This window comes from Caretta caretta, chromosome 3 (genome assembly GCF_965140235.1).
Source record: "Caretta caretta isolate rCarCar2 chromosome 3, rCarCar1.hap1, whole genome shotgun sequence".
NCBI lineage: Eukaryota > Metazoa > Chordata > Testudines > Cheloniidae > Caretta > Caretta caretta.
Window position 1 is genome coordinate 176,577,447 of NC_134208.1, and position 21,814 is coordinate 176,599,260.

Here is a 21,814-nt window from a genome sequence, read left to right on the forward strand (position 1 = left end):
TAGGAGCTGGAGGGGGGACATGCCGCTGCTTCTGGGAGAAGCTTGAGGTAAGTGCCGCCCAGAGCCTGGACCCTTGACCCCCTTGCCCCAGCTCTGATCCCCCCTCTGAACCTCTCGGTCCCAGCCTGGAGCACCCTCCTGCATCCCAACCCCTCATCCCCAGCCCAGAGCCCCCTTTCTGGCCCCACCCCAACCCACAATTTCATGAGCATTCATGGTCTGCCGTACAATTTCCATACTTAGATATGGCCCTTGGGCCAAAAAGTTTGCCCACCCCTGCCATAGAAGCCCTGTGCAGATGCAGTCTACTTCATATTCCTCTTTGCACCATACAAACTTCTGCTGGAAATCAGTATGGAACCAGCAGTAACTGACCCTATGCACCATCAATCCCATTAGAGTAAGAATGAGTCACAGGTGCCAGGAAAAACCCCGTGGCTACATGGCTTGTAACAGCATGTTCCTATAACACTGTGTTGTGGAGGAAGCCCACAGGAGCATTGTGCAGGGATACACCGACCTTAGGGATAGTCTGGTTTCCAAGCCTGACCCCCTGATGCTCTGCAGTTTCCTGGACTTGCTATCTGTTTAAAGAGTGTACACTGACAAAGCTCTACAGAGATCACTTCATGGAGTATCCTCTCTCCTGAGTGTTTCCCTGGCAGTTGACCCTGCCACTCCTAATCTGGCTATATTGCACCTATGTGACATAGTAAAAACATATAGAGTAATACAAATGCCATCTGTGCCAAGAGGACAAGCTGTTGTTGCTGCATTGGGGCTTCTGTCCGTTTTTAATATTTGGTCATTTTGTTCTATTGCTTGTACTTTGCACAGAATACTACATTTATTAAACAACCACAGTATATACTTTTTAAAACAGTCAGTGGTACTTGAAATATGGCAGTATTTCCGTGCACTTAGAATAGGAAATACTGCATCTTTTAGATATCACTGTTAGCAAATGTAGCCTTTTCAACTCCTTATAATGCCAAAAATATAAAAGAGTAACAGTGCATTTGAGAATAAAATTTTGTACTTCTCTGTCTGAATACCAGCCTCCAGCAAGGATTTTTCATGGGAGAAATTTTCTCCTTTATATAGGAGTACTGAAGAGTGCTTTATTTTCACATAGTGAATCATATAAGCAGCACTGAAAGGTTTTGTGAGGGAGTTCTCCAGGTGAAGGAGGAGCAATTATGTGACCCTTGGGGTAAGTTTGTCTCTCTGTAGTGTGTGTTTGTGGTGTGCTTGACTGAAACATACCATGTGGTCTGTTTGTTTGGGGGACTCTATGTGCTGAGCCTAGCAGCCTGCTAAGGAGAGCTTTTTAACCAGGCTTTGACCCCAAGCCCTTTAGCAGCCCTTAACCAAGGGGCGGGGATACTCAGGAAGACCAGGGCCCACCCCTAAATGAGCAGAGGAGCTAGTGAACAGGAGCAGTTAACATGGGAGTTTTGAGGGGGAGTGTTGAGGGGGAGCTAGCTACACTTAAAGCCCCCAAAACACCCCCTGATTAAAACAAAACACCAACAAAGGAACAAGCTGCAGGAATAAAAAGAGAATGCAGGCAGAAATCCAGCAACAGAGGGGGCGCTATACAGTTTATTGCACCCACTATAGCATGTATGATTACCTGCACTATGGGCAGGTGGTGTATGTGTGCATTCGGTCCAAGGAGCTCCTGGCCCTGAGAGACCGTGTATGGGCTTTGGAGACCAGGGTGGCTGAACTGGAGGAGCTAAGGGAGACAGAGAGGTACATAGATGAGACTTTCTGGGACACAGTAGAATGGTCCCACCCTTGGTCTGACAGCCTCTGTGCTGTTAAGGAGGATGAAAGTCTCAGGGAAAGAGCACCTCCAACTGGAGCAGAGGGAAATGATCCCATAGCTGGGATCCTCCTTTCAGATGTGGCACTGAAGATACCTCTCTGGGGGAGGGAACTCCAGTTATTAGGAAGACAGGTAATAGTTATGGGGGATTCGATCACTAGAAACATAGCTAGCCGGGTTTGCAATGACCAGGAGAACTGCACGGTGACTTTCCGGCCTGGTGTGAAGGTTGCAGATCTCTTGAGACATCTAGATAGACTTATGTGTAGTGCTTGGGAGGAGATGGTGGTTGGAGTACATGTAGGTACTAATGACATAGGAAAAGATAGGGGAGAGGTCCTGGAGGCCAAATTTAGGCTGCTAGGTAAGAGATTGAAGCCCAGGACTTCCATGGTAGTATTCTCTGAAATGCTTCCAGTTCTGCCTAACTGGCCCTGCATGTCTCACTGCAGGGTCTCAATACATGGATCAGACGATGGTGTAGGGAGGAGGGGTTTAGATTTATTAGGAACTGGGAAAACGTTTGGAAAAGGGGAAGCCTATACAGGAAGGAGGGGCTCCACCTAAACCAAAATGGAAGCAAATTAACAAGGTCATAGCTTAAAAACGGCTCTAAGAACTGGGGGAAAGCCGACATGTGGAGGAGCACCTGGTTTGGACAGAGACCTGCCTTGGGGTGGATCTATTAATGGAGATTCTCTATGTCCTAGTAAGGAGAGGATGGAAGATACAATACAGGTACGATCTGAGAAACAGTCAAATGAAAACAAAGTCCCATTCAATTACATCACGTAATGGCAGACAGCAAAAAAGTGGCAAGTTTTTTAAACTGCTTGTTTTCAAATACTAGAAGTCTAAATAACAAGATGGGTGAACTAGAATGCCTCATATTAAATGAGGATATTGATATAATAGGCATCACAGAAACTTGGTGGAATGAGGATAATCAATGGGACACAGTAATACCAGGGTACAAAATATATTGGAAGAACAGAACAGATCATGCTGGTGAGGGAGTGGCACTAGATGTGAAAGAGTACAGAATCAAATGAAGTAAAAAATCTTAAATGAACAAAACTGTACCATAGAATCTCTATGGATAGTAATGCTCTAATAATATAGCAGCCAATGGTGATAGTGACTGAAATACTCAGGGAGATTAGAGAGGCTATAAAAATAAACTCAATAATTAATAATGGGGGATTTCAACTATCCCCATATTGACTGGGTACATCTCACCTCAGGATGGGATGCAGAAATAAAGTTTCTTGACTCCTTAAATGACTGCTTCTTGGAGCAGCTAGTCCTGCAACCCCACAAGAGGAGACACAATTCTTGATTTAGTCCTAAGTGCAGCACAAGATCTGGTCCAAAAGGTGAATAAAGCTGGCCTGCTTGGTAATAGTGATCATACTATAATTCAATTTAACATCCCTGTGGTGAGGAAAAAACCACAGCTGCCCAACACTGTAGCATTTAACTTCAGAAAGGGGACTACACAAAAATGAGGAGGCTAGTTAAACAGAAATTAAAAGGTATAGTGCCAAAAGTGAAAACCCTGTAAAATGGATAGCTTCCCTTAAATGCTACTTAATCCCAGCATAGCAAAGTAAGGTGTGTGTGTATATATACTTTTTTGAAGACTCCATAATAGAGGCTCAACTTAAATGTGTACCCCAAATTAAAAAACATAGTAAGAGAACCAAAAAAGTGCCTCTATGGCTAAACAAAGTAAAAAGCAGTGAGAGACAAAAAGGCATCCTTTAAAAAGTTTCAGAGGAACAGCCGTGTTAGTCTGTATTCGCAAAAAGAAAAGGAGTACTTGTGGCACCTTAGAGACTAACCAATTTATTTGAGCATGAGCTTTCGTGAGCTGCAGCTCACTTGTGAGCTGTAGCTCACGAAAGCTCATGCTCAAATAAATTGGTTAGTCTCTAAGGTGCCACAAGTACTCCTTTCCTTTAAAAAGTGAAAGTTAAATCCTAGTGAGGAAAACAGAAAGGAGCAAAAACTCTGGCAAATGAAGCGTAAAAAAATAGAATTAGGCCAAAAAAGAATATGCAGAACAGCTAGCCAAAAACTCAAAGTAGTAACAAAAAAATTAAGTACCTCAGAAGCAAGAAGCCTGCGAAACGACCAGTGGGGCTACTGGACGATTGAGATGCTAAAGGAGCACTCAAGGACGAAAAGGCCATTGTGGAGCAACTAAATGAATTCTTTGCCATCAGTCTTCACAGCTGAGGATGTGAGGGAAATTCTCAAACCTCAGCCATTCTTTTTAGGTGACAAAACTGAGGAACTGTCGCAGATTGACGTCTTTAGAGGAGGTTTTGGAACAGATTGACAAACGAAACAGTAATAAGTCACCAGGACCACGTGGTATTCACCCAAGAGTTCTGAAGGAACTCAAATGTGAAATTGTAGAACTATTAACTGTAGTCTGTAACCTATCATTTAAATCAGCTTCTGTAACAAGTGACTGGAGGATAGCTACGGTGATGCCAATTTTTAAAAAGGGTTCAGGAGGTGATCTTGGCAATAACAGGCTGGGAAGTCTAACTTCAGTACCAGGCAAACTGGTTGAAACTATAATAAAGAACAAAATTGTCAGACCTATAGATGAACATAATTTGTTGGAGAAGAGTCAACATGGTTTTTGTAAAGGGAAATCATGACTCACCAATGTACTGTAATTCTTTGAGGGGTCAACGAGCATGTGAACAAGGGGATCCGTTGGATATAGGGTACTTAGATTTTCAAAAAGCCTTTGAAAAGGTCCCTCCCCAAAGGTTCTTACACGAAGTAAGCTGTCATGGGAAAAGAGTGAAGGTCCTCCCATAGATTGGTAACTGGTTAAAAGATAGGAATCAAAGGATAGGAATAAATGGTCAGAATGCAGAGATATAAATAGTGGTGTCCCTCATGGGTCTGTAGTGGGACCAGTCCTATTCAACATATTTGTAAATGATCTGGAAAAAGGGGTAAACAGAGAGGTGGCAAAATGTGCAGATGATACTCAAAACTACTCAGGATAGTTAATTAAGTCCTAGGCAGACTGCGAAGAACTACAAAAGGGTCTCTCAAAACTGGGTGACTAGGCAACAAAATGGCAGATGAAATTCAGTGTTGATAAATGCAGACTAATTCACATTGAAATACATAATCACAACTATACATATAAAATGATCGGGTCTAAATTGGCTGTTACCACTCAAGAAAGAGATCTTGGAGGCATTGTGGATAGTTCTCTGAAAACATCCACTCAGTGTGCAGCGGCAGTCAAAAAAGTGAACAGAATGTTGGGGATCATTAAGAAAGGGATAGATAACAAGACAGAAAATATCTTATTGCCTCTATAAATCCATGGTATGCCCACATCTTGAATACTGTGTTCACATGTGGTTGCCCCATCTCAAAAAACATATATTGGAAAAGGTTCAGAAAAGGGCAACAAAAATGATTAGGGGTATAGAACAGCTGCCCTATGAGGAGAGATGAATAAGACTGGGAATTTTCAGCTTAGAAAAGAGATGACTAAGGGGGGATATGATAGAGGTCTATAAAATCATGACTGTGGAGAAAGTAAATAAGGAAGTGTTATTTACTCCTTTTCATAGCACAAGAACTAGGAGTCACCAAATTAATAGGCAGCAGGTTTAAAACAAACAGAAATATTTTTTCACACAACGCAATCTACCTGTGGAATTCCTTGCCAGAGGATATTGTGAAGGGCAAGACTATAACAGGGTTCAAAAAAGAACTACATAAATTCTTGGAGGACAGGTCCATCAATGGCTCCTAGGCAGGATGGGCAGGGATGGTGTTCCTAGCCTCTGTTTGCCAGAAGCTTGGAATGAGCGACTGGGAATGGATCACTTGATGATTACCTTTCTGTTCATTCCCTCTGGGGCACCTGGCATTGGCCACTGTCAGAAGACAGGATATTGGGCTCGATCAGGGGTCTCAAACACGTGGCCCGCGGGATTCTTCCCTGCAGCCCTCCAAGTTTCCCGTGCCCCCCCACCCCCAGTGCGCCGTGTCCCCACCCTATCTCCAGGCCAGAGATGGGCAAACTACGGCCCCGGGCCGGATCCAGCCCCTCAGGGCTTTGGATCCAGCCAGTGGATTTGCTAACCCCGTGGTGCTGAGGGCTCCATGCTGCTCCGGGAAGCGGCAGGCACCACTTCCCTGTGGCCCCGGGGGGAGGGGGAGCAGAGAACTCCGTGAGCTGTTCTTGCCTGTGAGTACCTCCCCCGAAGTTCCCATTCGCCGTGCTTCCCCGTTCCCGGCCAATGGGAGATTTGGGGGAGGTACCCACAGGCAAGAACAGCTCATGGAGTTCTTTGCTCCCCCTCCCCCCAGGACCGCAGGGATAGGGTGCCCACCACTTCCTGCAGCAGCGTGGCATGGGGCCATGGCCAGGGCAGGCAGGGAGCCTACCCTGGCCCAGGTGCTAACCCCTGCCACTCCGGAGCCGCTCAAGGTAAGCGGCGCCGGGCTGGAACCTGAGCCCCTCCTGCACTCCCTCCTGTACCCCAACTCCCTGCCCTGACCCCCCTGCTGCACCCAGTGGGTGGGGGTGGAGCGGGGGCAGCGGGTGTGTGTGTGATGCGGCCCTTGGGCCAATGTACAAGTCCTCATGTGGCCCTCCTGGTGATTTGAGTTTGAGACCCCTGGGCTAGATGGACCTTGGCTCTGACCCAGTATGGCCATTCTTATGTTCTTATATTTGGCCCCTAGAATAGGTGGATATGTTTTGGTTTGCTGAAAATTGTAACACTCTTTTCAAATGAGGAACATCTGTTCCCTCTTCCGTTCACCAGGATTGAGAACTGGTTGTTTATACTGTCATTTCTGGTAATCTTAAAACCATTTTATAGAATCTGTGGCTGAAATCCTGATGCCTCCGGAGTCAGTGCCAAAACTCTCATGATTTCAATGGGGCCAGGATTTCCCCCTTCTTTTATTCTGATCATTGATGCATGGCTGACAACCTTGAAAATCCTTTATAGGTATTTTCTTTCCTTATCTCCATGACATAGCAGTATCATCGCTACCATGGTCCTGGGCAAGGAAAGAATAGGGTATATTTTGAAGTCCATCATCATTCCTCTGTCATGTTGGGGAGTCACTGTTCAGCAGGCCATTACTGCTTTCAGCCCCTGCTGGTCAAAGGAGCAAGAAATGTATTACTTTCAGCCCCTGCTGGTCAAAGGAGCAAGAAATGTGTGCTGCAAATCAGCCACATTATGGCCATCTAGAACAGCGTTGCTAGGGCTAGGCCAAAGGGTAAGACCTGAGCTTTACTGGGTATTTTAAATTCTTTGCTTGTCTGACTCTGAAGTCAAGTTGTTTATTCATGTAAAGAATCTTCAGATATAGAGAGAAGCAGTGCCATCAGCAAAAATCAGTGAAGGACCAAGAACTCAAGTTAATCTAGAGAATGAATGACTGGTTCTTTGATCCTGCTGCATTCTTTTAGCGCTTGAAGGCTAAACTTAGCCCTGTACATACAAATTCTGTTTAACCAAGTTTATTTAGGTTTTAAATATTTACGGTTTTCTTTTGTGTAGGTTCTGTTGTATAAGAAACTGTTACCACATAATCAGATTGCTGCTGTAGAAGCATGGGTAGCTCTCTTCAGATGAGCAGAATGTATTGCTAATATGGAAATGCACGTGTTGTTTAAACAGGTTGCATAAAGAAATGGCATGGCAAAACTGCTAAGCTTTGAATAACAGAGAAATAATCCATTATAGGCAAAATGCCAAATTATTTCCATTACTGTGAAGTGTAAGAAAACAAGTGATTTTTATTCTGAAGAAAAGATGTTTTGGGTTTGAGTTGTCTAATTAAAAAAAAATTATACTGAATTATTTAGATATTATGAATGGAATTAAGATGCTAAATAGTTATTTCCTCACACTACAACCTATTTAATGTTTTGATACAGCAGACACTTATTTAATTATACAATTTGAAAAATGTCATAGCAGGAACTCATGGGAGTTGAGCAGTAGTACTTTATTTTCCCAGCAGACACTTAATATCAGCATGCTTAATTTTTAAAAAAAGTTTATTGCTGTTTTTATTTGAACAAGAAAATAGGGTTACTTTTTTTTTTTTAAATCCACTGTATAAGTCTGAGGAAGGAAGATCAGTAAGTAGAGGGCCTGTGCAGACTTATGCTCCAGTGCTCACTCTCTCGAGATGTGACCTGCACTATCACCATGCCCCCCTTGCCTCCCTCATTTTGAACTCGCATTTGTGATACTAATATTTAAAAGCTTAATCAAGCACTGGGAGTTAGTAGTTGTGGGGTGCGTATTTTTAATCAACCTGTGGCTGACTAATTTTGGTTGGGAGCTTGAGGAGTGGCTGCTGGGTTTGTGGCTACTGCTATGAAAGATGTATTAATATGGACAGTAGTTTTAATTTTTGTGAAAGTGCTTAGAGCACTAGCTTTTTCGTTTAAGGTATAAATCCAAATAGATAAATTTTGTGAGAACAAGTCTGAGGGAAGGATTTTTTTTAAAAAAAGTCCTGGATTTCAAGTTGTGTGGGCTGTAGTGAAAACAGGATTTCACTTTACCAAGCACACTTCAGGCTAAAGCAAGCAATCACGTCTCTTTGACCCCATCACCATAGTCTCTGAATGTCTTAACCTTAATACCAAAGGCCTAAATCTACAACGGTATGGAGGCTCCTAACTTCCACTCGATGCCTTTGTGAATCGTTGCCAAAATAGCTATTTCTTAATTAATTAGAGGCATCGCCTCTGTGACGCTCCTAGTCGGAGGAGCAGCCCCGGCCAGCTGAAGGCGCAGGGAAAGGGGAGGCCTCATCTGCATACATTAAGAAGGTACAAGCATGATGATTGTAGCTTGATTGGTCGCGTCTGAACAATAACACCGCCAGACCAGGTGCATCCAGGACAGAAAACCAATTCGTATAAAATACAATCTCCCCACGCAATAAAACCAAACCAAACAAACAAAAAAAAAACCAAAAAAACCCAACACCAAAAAACTTGGTGTAAGGGGGAGGGACAGAAGTCATCCACAAGCCCGTGTCTGCAGCCCCAGTCACGTTTCTGCCTGACCTGACAGGTGCTCCGCGCCACCTTCCCCTGCGGCCATTCGCGGCCAGCTCGCCCCCGTCTCCCTCCGCTGCTCTGGCTGGGAAAGGGCTAGGAGTGCCCGGGGCAGCAGCGCAGGCCCCTGCGCCTCCGCGGCCGCCGCGCTGCGGGGCGAGGTCAGCGAAGCATCCAGCTCGATGTAGCAAGTGCTCGGGCACCGCGCGGAGGAGGGAAATCCGTCCCCCGGGCCGGGAGCAGGCGCTGCCGCGGGGAGGGAATTGCCCCCTGCCAAGCAATCGCTGCCCCCCACCCCCCGCAGGCTGCCCTTCCCCCGAGGCGCTGGCAGGGGGCTGGCTGGGTGTCGTGCAGCGCAGCAGCAGCAGGAAAGACTCCAGCTTCCCTCAGCCCTCCGGGCAAATGCCCCGCCATGCAGGGCTGGGGCTGGGGCTCCGGCAGGCGCCACCTCGTCCCCCGCGTCCCCTTGCGCTCTCCTGGCTGGCCCTGCCACCCTCCCTCGCTCGCTCGGCCGCTCCGCCGCCTCTCGCGGCGTTGACCTCATCTCAGCAAGTCCTGCTGGAGCCCGGGTGGACGCGGTGGGAGGGGGCAGAGGGAGGAGGAGGGCTCAGCCAGCTCCCGTCCCCATTGGAGCACGAGCTGCGACAGCTCCAGCTGGAGCGGGAGACGGGGCTAAAGAGGCTGAACCTGCCCCCCGGGAGCCCAGGGAAGCCTGAAGTTTTAAAGTGAGAACTTTCTTCTGGCAGGGCTTCAGACTCCAGGGGGAACCCGGTCTCTCCCTTCCCCCCTGGGCGGGCTGTACAATCCTCGGCAGTGTCCTGAGACTGTATGGTCAGCTCAGGGGCGACCTGGCCAGGATTGCTTCAGCCTTTTCCTAGAGGACAACTAGTGCACCAGCGTTGCTGTCAGCTGCGAGCGAGCGAGCGAGCAATTCCCCGGCCTTCCCGACACCCGGCTTCCTCCCTCCAAGCCTGGGATCTCTAGCCTGCCGGGTGTGTTTTTGATTGGGGGGGGGGGGGTGGGATCGGCAAGCAGGACACTCACAGCCGTGACTGAGGAGCCCTTGTTGGCGAGCCGAGTTGGTTTTAGCGGCACAAAGGGCATCAGCCTCAATGATGACTGCTGACAAGGAAAAGAAAAGGTAAGCGGCCGGGGGGGTCGGATAGGCTCGGAGGTGGGATGTGCAATGAAAATGGGAGCCGTGTAACTGCAGCGGTGCTGCCCGGGGAGAGGCAAGGTGTTTGGGACTCTCCTAAGTTACGACGCTCCCACGGACAGGACCGTGGTCTAGTCGCCCTGCTGGAGGGTCCGGTAGTTGCCGCGGCCGGGGTGACTTCTGTTTCTTCCGCAAGCCGGAGGCTGCTGCGTTCGCTCCAGGTCCTGGGGCTGCGGCTCCCCGGCGAGGACTTTCAGGCGAGAGCTGCCCGCCGCTGCTACCAAAACTGCCCAAGCTGGCGCTCTAGGGATCCAGCAGCCAATAGTTGGGAGTTCCGGGTACTACTCCCATTGACTGCGGGGCGCGGGATCGGGCCCTGAGAGGGGTCGCGGCAGGAAAAATGTTTCTTGACAGTTAATTGTCTTGGTTGATCGCCGCAGCCGCGAGGGGAGAGGTCGTTTCAGCAGGGCAGCAAAGATCACCTTCCTCCCCAAACCGCTCACAGCAAAACAAACAGTTTACACCAAATGGGGAGGGTGGTCGCAGCCCTGCTCCTTCCTTTCTCCGTCTGTAGCCGCTCTGGCAAAATTAACTCGAGTCCAAGATGTGTTGGTGCGGCAGGTTACAACACGGGCGGTGAAGGTTCCCCACGGGCGGTGAAGGATGAAAAAACCACCTAGCAGGTGGGTTGAGTTGGTTGCACTGACTAGGACAGAAGGGATTTACCAGGTTGAACGCTTTCCCAGTAAACGTGATCTCAGAAGTAGGTGGTTTCAAAAGCTCCTCGTGATGTCAGATACATTATAGGGAAACGTAACATATGCAGTCGTGAGGATCCAGCCTTTACTTCCATGCGTCCGTGGGAGCTACAGGGAAACATGTCAGAGATACTCCACCGCTTCCCCAGGAGAGCACGTTAGCAATATACCCCCGTTTTCCACCTGGGTTCCCCAGTGCGGTTTTAGGGATATAAAGCTAAGTGTAGGTTCCGCATTAATCCATCCCCATGGTGTATAGGAACCGGGCTGGGGTCTCAGGAGATAAGTACCCTGTGTTATTTTCCCAGTGGGACTTTCGGCGAGCGCGGGGGCCAGTAGGGAGACAAGGGGCCGTCGGCTCGGCTGCTCTCAGTTACACCGGTTGTGAATCCGGACTCATGTCCCTTAAGGGGGCAGAGGAAATCTGGATTAAGTCCCGTGTAACTGAGCAGCATTCAGCCCAAGCGTTGACTGGAACGGTGACTGAGCGGATCGCCTCCGCAGCTGCTGCTCGAGGGAGTTGAGCTCCGGGTGGAGTCAATCACTTTCTTGTGGAGGGTCTGCACTTTGGTTGCAGTGAAAGTGAATATCCTGGTAGCGGCGCTCTGATTAGCTGCACTGGGAAATGTTCAGCTCTCTGTTTTCTGACTGGCTGCATCGGAGAGGTCTGTGACACCCAGAGGCTAAGGCAGGGGTGGGCAAACCTTTTTGGCCTGAGGGCCACACTGGGGAATAGAAATTGTATGGCGGGCCATGAATGCTCACACACTTGGGGTTGGGGTGTGGGAGAGGATGAGGGCTCTGGTTGGGGGTGTGGGCTCTAGGGTGGGGCTGGGAATGAGAGGTTTGGGGTGCAGGAGGGTGCTCTGGGCTGGGATCAAGGGGTTTGGAGAGTGGGAGTGGGATCAGGGCTTGGGCAGAGGGTTGGGGCATGGGGGGACGCTCGGGGTGCAGTCTCCGAGCAGCGCTTGAGGCTCCTGGAAGCAGTGGCACGACCTTCTCCGGCTCCTACATGGAGGCCCGGTCAGACGACTCTGCGCGTTGCCCATTCTGCAGGCATCGCCCCTGCAGCTCCGATTAGAGCGCTGGAGGGGGCCGTTGGAGCACATAGGAGCCAGAGTGGGGCCATGCCCGGCTTCCAGGAGCCTCATGGTGCGGCCCCCGGCAGGCACACCGGAGCAGGGCCAAACTGTGTGATGCGGCCCCCAACCCAGAGTCCCGGCTGCAGTGCTGGAGCGTGATGAGCCGAGTGCTGTGGCCCCGGCCAAGCCCCAGACACCGCTGGAAGCTAGGGGGCCAGCTTAAAACGCTCACCCACCCCTGAGCTAAGGTCTCATCCTTTCTCCCCCCCCATTCCATTTACTCCCACTTTCTTGCTCCATCCTACTCCCTTGAAAAAAAAAACCCTATCATCTGCAAAGTGGGAAAGTACCCACCTTTCTGGTGGGTATCAATCTTCCTCATACAAAGAAGAGAGTACAATATAATTAAAAATACATAACTACACCCATAGCTGGTAATTTTGCAACTAAAGTCATGCACATATGAAGATCATAGTCAACAACAAATACTAGTTCTTCAGTCGTCTTCTCCAATTCAGGGTTATTTAGTTCATTAGTTTTCGGGGATTAAGCTAATGCAATTTACAACAAGATTTATTATCTCTAATGTCAATTAGTTAATTTATTTTTTCAGTTGAAGGTGTTTTAGAAGGAAGGAATTTTAACAAAACATGCTTCATAATTACAATTACATGGGTATAGGTTTACATGTTATGTAAAAATTTATTAATTTTATATTGCTGATAAATCTCAACATATGATGTACTGAGGGTGTACTGTGTAGGTGGCCTCATAATTTTGGGGATCTGAAGAAATACGAGAATTTAATATAGGACCTGAGAGGCATGGAGTGTTTTAACTACCAATCATTTCACTTAGAGTTGAGGGCTCTGGGAATGTGCTGGGCAAGTTATTGGCTAGGTGTTTCTATCTTACTCTTATTAAATATTTTTTGTTGCAAGAAGGTGTAAAGTAGGGATTTAATTATATCATAGTAATATGTCCAAGGAAAACAGAAATCCAGATATTCAAACTCTGTAATTACCACTGAGAACAATTCCCTACTGAATCTTAATACAAATTGTTTGGTGCTCTGTATTACACATGTTACAGGTGGAAAGAAATCAGGAACTATAGTGCAAAACTGGCAGAAATTTAACTCGTGAAATCAATGAGAGTACTTGCATGAGTAAAGACTATCTAAGTGATTAAAAATTGCAGGATTGACTTATGTGTTGAGATATTCAAGCTATTTTATGGCACCTTAGAGACTAACCAATTTATTTGAGCATGAGCTTTCGTGAGCTACATGCTCATGCTCAAATGCTCAAATAAATTGGTTAGTCTCTAAGGTGCCACAAGTACTCCTTTTCTTTTTGCGAATACAGACTAACACGGCTGTTCCTCTGAAACCTGTCAAGCTATTTTATGCTATCAGTGTTTGCAAGATTGACTTTTGTCACTGAACACAGAAATATGTAAATAAAAGCTGTAATTTATGAAGGAAATACCTTATCTTGCCATTGTTCATATATAGTTATTTCATTTACTGATATACTAAGCTTCTAAAATTGTATTTAATATTTCATTTTAATGTGTGCACTAGCTCCAGATCATTGACTAAGCTACACTATGAGCAGTTTGAAAATTATTGCACAGGATAACTTTAAATTGTATTTTTAGAACCATCAGCATATCGGATATTAATTTATTAGGGCTATATACTTTATCTTAACTGCACATTTGTTCGACATATTAGTTAACATTCTGTGCAAAGAATGAAGTATGGATAATATTATGTACCCTCATAATTCCATTTTGAAGGGAAGAGTGAAAAAGATTATGCTACAGTAAGGTGTGTTTGTAAAAATATGTAGTATGTTTAATAAAGGGCTGAAATAATGTTCAGACTGAAAATTCACAATTTTAATGAAAGATAGTTATATCACAGTTTTTAACAAAAAAAATCACTCTTAATCACCTATAACTATAAGGGAATGAGCACAGTCTAGTACACAGATAACTTTGAAACTAAGCGGATCTTAGAGTATGACTACACTACAATAGCCTGTGACGGGGCTGTAATATTGCAATGTAGATGTTTGGGCTCAGCTGGGTGTTTTGCAGTGTAGACATACCCATAGATGACAACTGTCTTGAGACAATGGTGTAATTGCCAAAGCAGTTCAGTTACTATGTGTCATGCTGCAGCATTGAGAGTGGCTAAAAAGTTCAGTTCTCAAGGGGCAGGTCTTGCCACAGATGGTGCAGGTTTAAGGCTCAGGGCCAGAAGATGAAACCAGTGCACTACTGGTGGTTGAGGGCTACTGCACTTTCTGCTTTTCTCTCTCTAAAGTGCCCAAGAATATACTTTAGATACAGCAGAAAACTGAAATTTAGGAGATCTGGGTTCTAATTTACTGGCTGTGCCACTGACTCAAGTGTGATCTTAAGTAAATCACTTGATATTCTTGTGCCAATTTCCATATCTCAGAAGTAGGGTAATAATACTTAGCTAACTCTAAGGGGTGTAATAGAGGTGAGATGAGATGAAAGGTCATGTGTCTAGTTCAGTATTCTTGCAGGTGTGTGTGTGTGTGTGTGTGTGTGTATGAATGTATGTATGTATGTACAGGAATATTCTGCATAGCCAATTGAAACTTAATATATTTTATTTTCATTTGTTACTTTTATATGAATGATTTATTGCCTTTAGTTCATTTGTTGCTACAGTATTATTAGCTTGATTTCTAGTTGGATATACAGCTGGAAACTTAATGTGGCTCACTTAATATCACAATTTATCAATCCATTTCATGGAGAAAATGTGGTGATGGTAATAAAAATCTGTTTTGTAGGACTTCCAGGCAAGTCTTGAAGCATAAGCCTGGAGAAACAGTTCTGCCACCGTCCATGAAGGATAATACAGGACATTTTGTGCTCCATTTAAATCAAAGATCATCCTCAGATTCCCACATGGGAGTTATATTTCAGTTCAAGTCAAAGAGATCTGAGTAACATTTTATGTAGAATTGTCATGTTGTCACACTCTCATTAGTAGATGTAATATGCACGTTTCCCAAAAAAAAATAAAAATCTTGTCTGAGTCTTCTACCACCCACTTTGGTGGAAAATGAATAGATCTATTACTTTAAATTAGCCAGTGGAAAACTTCTTGTTGGTATTTGTATTCTTAAACAAAAAGTAAATATTTCTTAGAATATTAATATATTTTAAGAAATCATTGAAAGAATAAAATACATTTTGCTTGCAAGATAATATAAATTAAGAGTAATCAATATAGCATACATTTAATCTTCATATTCCAAACATGGCCATAAGCAAAATCATCATACAGTTTTATTTTCATATGATATTTCAGTATTCTGAAAACTTTTTTTCAGATATTTGAAATGTCTTTGGGTTTTATTTAATCATGATTGATTTTGGTTATAATTTTTTTTATAATTACAGTTTTTTTCTTCAAGACACATTGCAGGACCAAGTAGATTTTGGTCTGTTTTTATCAGGAACATAGGATTTAGCGTGGAACAATCTTTGGAGTAAAGCGAATGAGTGCAAACACTGTCAAAACTGTTCTTTTGCTCAAAGTGAACATTGATGATGCTTGTTTGGTGTTTCCTGATAAATTCATTCAGAACACAGATTGCTGGAAAAAGAACTACCAGAGATTTTTCAAGTTGAGAAAATGAACAATTTAGACTATGAGAAATATGCATGTGTCACTGGTAGTAGTGATTTTTAAGTATACTTTTGTGTGATTATTTCATGATTCCCTCCCCCACAATGTCTGCAGAAAAGTCTCTTAGTGATTGTTTAGTATAGTTTCATTAAGTCAGACATTTTTTTTTAATAAGCCATGCAAATTTTTAGATGCTGCGTGATGCTAGAGGGGGAGGGGGACAGGATGTGAAAAAACTGACCAAAAGACCAAACATCTGATACTTAAATATCCCTATTCAACTATGGCTAGATAACTGAATTCTTTCTATTAATATTTAAAGCTTGATAGTGCTAAGTGCCAAGAAACTCTCATGAGATACTTTGTGCCTTCAACTCCCATTGACCTCTCCCTTAAGGGATTGATTCTGCACAACTGAGGTCAATGAGAATTTTTCTTTAATCAGAGGAGGATAGGGTCCTAAGGGCTTTACCAGCAATAGTAGCCTGCAAATCCTTACTCACAAAAGAACTAATCCAATTGTCAGAAACCAAGTCCCATAGACTTCAGTGGCACCCACATCCAATTAGAAGAGGTGGGTTTCAGTTCCCCATCCACTATTCATTCCACTCACATACAGCCCAAATATTTGGACTTTTTACAGGTTGAATGGATTTCACCCTGATAACTGTGCAGAATGTGGTCATTTGTTGACATTTGTGAGACTACTAAAATTGTTGTGGTTTCTGCCAAGTTATACATACTTTTGACTTCACAAACACTGTTTCTGTCAAAATTCAAACCCACTCACAGGATGAATGCTAAAATCTGGCATCTTTGAGTGGACTACCTCATTTTGATTTCCTGTTTGTCAAATAACATTGCATTTTCTACTAACCTGTTCTTATCCGCAGTTATCACATATTTACCCTGTTTGGATACTATGGAAGGCTTCAGTACTGGAATTCTGTTATTATGGTATCCTTCATATTTAGGGACCTTGCCATAAATCTAAATAATGAATCTCCTCTTGCTTTCTATAGCACATCTAATTTTATGATGCAGCATTCTCACATCTGGAAATTCCAGTATATAACTTTCAAAACAAGGGCTGTTGTGCACTATGAATTCTTTAACTGTGTTTTTAAGAACTTTCACTAAATGCAAAAAATTGACCTACCTACAAATAATTATAAACTTCCAGTGAACAAAATTTTATTTTCCTTCCTTTAAGAGTTTTACAAGCTATGCAGAGACGGGGGAAAGTACTGGAGCATTGCCTTTGAAACCCGGGTTCTGTAGAGCCAGATCCTCAACAACCTTTATTCCTGGAAGCAGTTCTTACTGATGTAGGTAGTCTCATTAAAGTCAATGGAATTATAGCACTTGTATGAGTAAGCACTGAAGGATTGGGCTGTTTGTTACCAGCATAATAGTCTGATTTGCAAAGAGTGAAAGGAAGTTGTGTAATGAATTGCAATTCATATTTCAAATGTGAGCATAGAACTGTACTTTCTCACTCACTTGTAGTTTTTTCCAAATGTTGTGGTTGAACTACAATGCTCAAGTCTAGGCTGAAACGCATTATAATCTCTTTCTTTACATTGTGCATCTTGCTACATCACCTGAAAAAATAGCCTTGCAGAGAAAAAACCCTATTTCATTTTGGTTCATTTGACCCCTCTCAAGCTGTGAAATCAGGTAAAGGTACTGATGGACAATGAGGCACAGTAATAAAGGCAGATTATTTTAAATACAGTAAATTCTATAATGAAAAGGTGGGTGAGGTAATATTTTTTTACTGGATCAACTTCTGTTGGAGAAAGAGACAAGCTTTCGAGCTTATACTGAACTTTTCTTCAAGTCTGGGAAAGGTACTCAGAAGGTATGTCTACACTGCAATAAAACACTGCCGCTGGTCTGCGTCAGCTGGCTCAGGTTCACAGGGCTTGGGCTGAGGGGTTACAAAACTGTGATGTAAGTGTTTGGGCTCAGGCTGGATGCTGGGCTCTGGCACCCTCCCCACTTGCTGGGTCCCAGATCCTGCGCACCAGCCCAAGCCCGAACATCTACACTGGCTGCAGTTTTATAGCCCCATGAGCCTGTGTTGACTGACACAGGCATGCCACAAGTGTTTTATTGCAGTGTAGACACACCCAAGTGTCACAGCTAAATACAAGGTGGAGCAGATTTGTTTATCATGAGAGTTAACATGTTGTAAGACAGTGGCTCTCAACCTTTCTAGACTACTGTACCTCTTTCAGGAGTCTGATTTGTCTTGCGTACCTGCAGGTTACACCTCACTTAAAAACTACTTACTTACAAAATCAGACATAAAAATACACAAATGTCACACAATACACTATTACTGAAAAATTGCTTGCTTTCTCATATTTTACTATATAATTGTAAAATAAATCAATTGGAATATAAATATTGTACTTGCATTTCAATGTACAGTATATAGAGCAGTATAAACAAGTTATTGTGCATATGAAATTTTAGTTTGTACTGACTTTGCTAGTGCTTTTTATGAAGCCTGTTGTAAAACTAAGCAAATATCTAGATGAGTTGATGATGGTACCCCCTGGAAGACCTCTGAATACCCCCAGGGGTACATTTGCCGCCCCCCCCCCCCCGCCGGTTGAGGACCACTGTTGTAAGAGACCCATTCCAGGTAAAGTGAGTAATTAACACCTCTGCAATAAGAGGACAAAGGACCCTGCCCTAACAGATGCAAAACCAGCAGACATATCCCACTGGTATGATGATCAGCATGCCTCACAACATACCTTTCAAGATCCATAGGTCTTACACTTGTCACTTAAAACATGTGATATACCTCATCCACTGCACTAAATGTCCCAGTAACAACTGTGTGGGTGAATCAAGACAATTATTATGCTCTAGAATGAACACAAATAGAAAAGACAAAAACACCATATCACCTGTGGGTGAACATTTTTCACAAAATGCTCACTCTATGCTCTATGCTCACTCTATGCAAAATGCTCACTCTCAGTCCTTATTCTCAAAGGAAACCTGTACAACCTTCAAAGGATGAGCCTGAGAGCTTAAATTAATAAATTTGTTAGACACTAAAAATCATGGATTTAATAAAGACACTGGATTTATGGCTTATTACAACAATCTATAACCCACTAACCTGCCTGTGTCCTGCCTATGACTGGAGAGGTGTTAACTGCAGATTTCACCTTGAATAGTCTCTTACAACATGTTAACTTCTTATGCTAAACAATCTATTCCACTTTGTATCTAGCTGTGTCACTGAATACTTTTCCCAGACATGAAGAAGAACTCTGTGTCAACTTGAATGCTTGTCTCTTTAATCAATAGAAGTTGGTCCAATTCAAGACATTACATCCCCCACCTTGTCTCCCTAATGTCCTGAGACCAACACAGCTATAATAACACTGCAAACAAATAGTTAATTCTATACACAGAAATGCTCTTTCCATTTAGATCTGTTAATAATGAAGTGCAGTGATCAGGGTATTCTTTTAAATATTAGTGTGCTTGCTTATACATCATATATACATGCTGGGAGAAAATTCTGTATGTGCATTTCACTTTGTGGCATATTGTCGGGCATGAAGTATATGCCAATAGCCAGGACATACCATTGTAGATTAAAACAAAATGAAAATATGGTACACTATGCAGGTGCAGCTTTTTAGATAAATCTTGTTATCTGTCAGTCTTGTGCTGTGTTCAGTAGCTGCTTAAACATTAGTTGGAGCAATTTTTTTAACTAGCTGGTGCTAGTAAGAGCTTAGTCACTTAGAGATGATATTCACTTTTTATTAGACTTGCAAGATTATTCACAATTGCCAAGTTTCCTTTTTGTATAAAAGAAAAATGAGTGAAACTGTATAATGCTGCTTTCCAATAGCACTGTAGAATACAGTATTTGTTTTATGACGTACAGTAGACCAGTTGGCTGATAACAGCTAGTGTCCCAAATTAGCCATATTTAATTATACTTTTTAGTACGTTAGCCTAAATTTAATTATGATTTTGGCTCTTTTGCCTGCCTGATTGTATTTAGCTCTAGAAATTTTTTCAATTGTTAAGAATTGTACCACAAACAGTCCTTTGCAAACTCTGTGTGCCGTTTTAGACATTAAAACAATTAGATTTGTAACTTTTAGGCTGTTTTGATAAAGAATTTGAGGTGGGATAAAATATCCATTGTGCTCCTCTGTCCATCACATTACATGCCACAGCAAATATTCAATATTTCATTCTATAGCAGCTCATTAAATGTTTTGTCTAACAAGAAGCAAAGTTGCTTTAGTTGAATTTTTGTGTCTGATCTTCAGTCAAAGAGGCGCCCTGATCTTGACCCTTCCTGTATGTATGATTATGTGGAGTCATCAGTTTTCTTTGATTAGTGGAATGTTTAGGGTGTTCCCTCCAAAAGATTGTCCAAAAAGTTCAGAAAACTTTATATATGTTCTATTTTAAGTTGTGGTTGTGAGATTAATATTGCATTATTGCAGCTTTATGAACGGTTTTGGGCATCTGGGCAGAAGCAGAATGTTTGGTTTGTATTGTTTTTTAAGGGGGACAGTAGATAGTTTCTGTATGTTTTTTTTTTTTTCTTGTTTCATTCCAGCTAAAATGTAGGCAAACATACTCTGCTCTGTATATCAACAATAATAATGACCGGTATCTTGATTCTACACTATATTTATTTATGTTGCAAGCCAATTAGAAGCAAAGGAGAGATCTAATAGTTTTGCATTTTCAATCTCAAATTTAACATTTTCCTTCAAACCCTTTAAGAATATACATAGCCGAAACAGAACCAAATACAATCTTTTTTTCTAAAAGTCCTTAGTAATTCCCATGTGTAACAAAATATATTAGAAGTAAAAGCAAGCTTTAAAAAAATCTACTGCTCAAGAGCTTGTGCCCTTCTGTCCCTCATTAAGGAGCAAAATGTGAAAAAGTCAGAATTATTAAAATGTTTCTCATCTGTAAAAGTAGTCTGGTATGTGAAGTTAATATTAGTTAAATAATTCTCAAAGAAGGAAAATATCAACATCAAGCGTGTCAAATTCATCTACAAAGTAGGCCAAATTGTACTTTTTAATTATGATCCCTAGGTTGAGTTTACAAAATTAGGGCCATATATGAAATAGTGTACCTAAATGACTTAAAAATCTGGGGCCAGATCCCCAGCTGGTGTACATTGGGTTAGTTCTGTTAATGGAGCAGTATCATTAAGCTTTTAAGTCAACACTTGTCACTGAGATAACTAGGGTCAATTCACATCTCGCTTATAATTGTATTTTTCCTGAGTGTACATGCAGGAAAGATGGTTATGGCACTTTTCAAGAACTCCCCTTTCTAAAAAGTGTAATTGTACTAGTTGCAATAATCACAGACACGTGGCGGAATAAAGGCTTAGTGAGCTGAATCTTTATTACATCAAGGACATCTGTCCCTAAATTTTAAAATCTTTAGAAAAAAACCCAATAGTAGTGTATCAAATCCATAGATGCTAGGAAGCTAATATAAGTGCTGAAGGAAGTGGGTCTTTGGACTCCAAGATCAATAGAAAGGAAACCGTTTTAATTGATTATTTCTTATAAAAAGGATAGAGTGTCAACTTAAATTTCCGTAAGCTTTCATTTTAATATGAGCAATGTAGGTATTGGGTTTTCTTTCTTGTTGTTGGGCTGTTGCTTTGATGATCAACCTTCATATTATATGACGATTGCATGTTATGAGTAGTTCTTCAACTCTTTCAATGTATCATCTCCAACAGCAATTTGAAGTCTATTGATTCCAAAGGCAGCTGGATGCCTGTTCTCCCATTTGGACAGGAACACAACTAGATGATCATTTTGACCAAATGAAGTTGTGTGGTTTTTGATGGTGTAGAATAGTTGCCACAATCCGCTTCAATCCCTGTGCATACTATACTCTGTAGTGTACTGATATTCATGAGAGATGCGATATAAAGTAGTCACTCATTTTTTTTTCACTATCTGTTAGCTACTGGGTCTTCATAATTGTTTTTCAGAAAATAAAAAGTCTGAATTAGGTACCTAATGATGTGAAATGTTGTGCACCTCTCTAAATTAATCAGCACCTTCAACTTCTACTGTGACTTCATTGGCTTTCCATTGACTCTTTTCCTGTTCTTTTCTTCCTATTGTGCAGCATGTGGCAGGATCAGAAACTAGAATACCACAGTG

At 42.9% G+C, this 21,814-nt stretch overlaps 1 protein-coding gene and 1 long non-coding RNA gene across 4 annotated transcripts in view; one reads left to right on the forward strand and one right to left on the reverse strand.

Moving 5' to 3' along the window:
• LOC125633552 (uncharacterized) overlaps nt 1-9,505 on the reverse strand; it is a 61,167-nt gene extending 51,662 nt beyond the window's left edge. The window contains exon 1 of the long non-coding RNA XR_012667777.1: nt 8,937-9,505. This is a non-coding gene — a long non-coding RNA (uncharacterized LOC125633552). The remainder of the gene's footprint in view (nt 1-8,936) is intronic.
• Nucleotides 9,506-9,662: 157 nt separating this feature from the next.
• Nucleotides 9,663-21,814, forward strand: part of EPAS1 (endothelial PAS domain protein 1) — a 151,139-nt gene continuing 138,987 nt past the window's right edge. The window contains exons 1-2 of one of the 3 annotated variants that reach the window (XM_048842939.2): nt 9,961-10,068; nt 16,819-16,933. In XM_048842939.2, the coding sequence (XP_048698896.1) occupies nt 16,932-16,933 (2 nt within the window). In that variant the 5' untranslated portion in view covers nt 9,961-10,068; nt 16,819-16,931. Of the gene's footprint in view, nt 10,069-16,818; nt 16,934-21,814 lie in introns of all 3 variants that reach the window. The other 2 variants (XM_048842938.2, XM_048842940.2) reach the window with 2 other exon arrangements.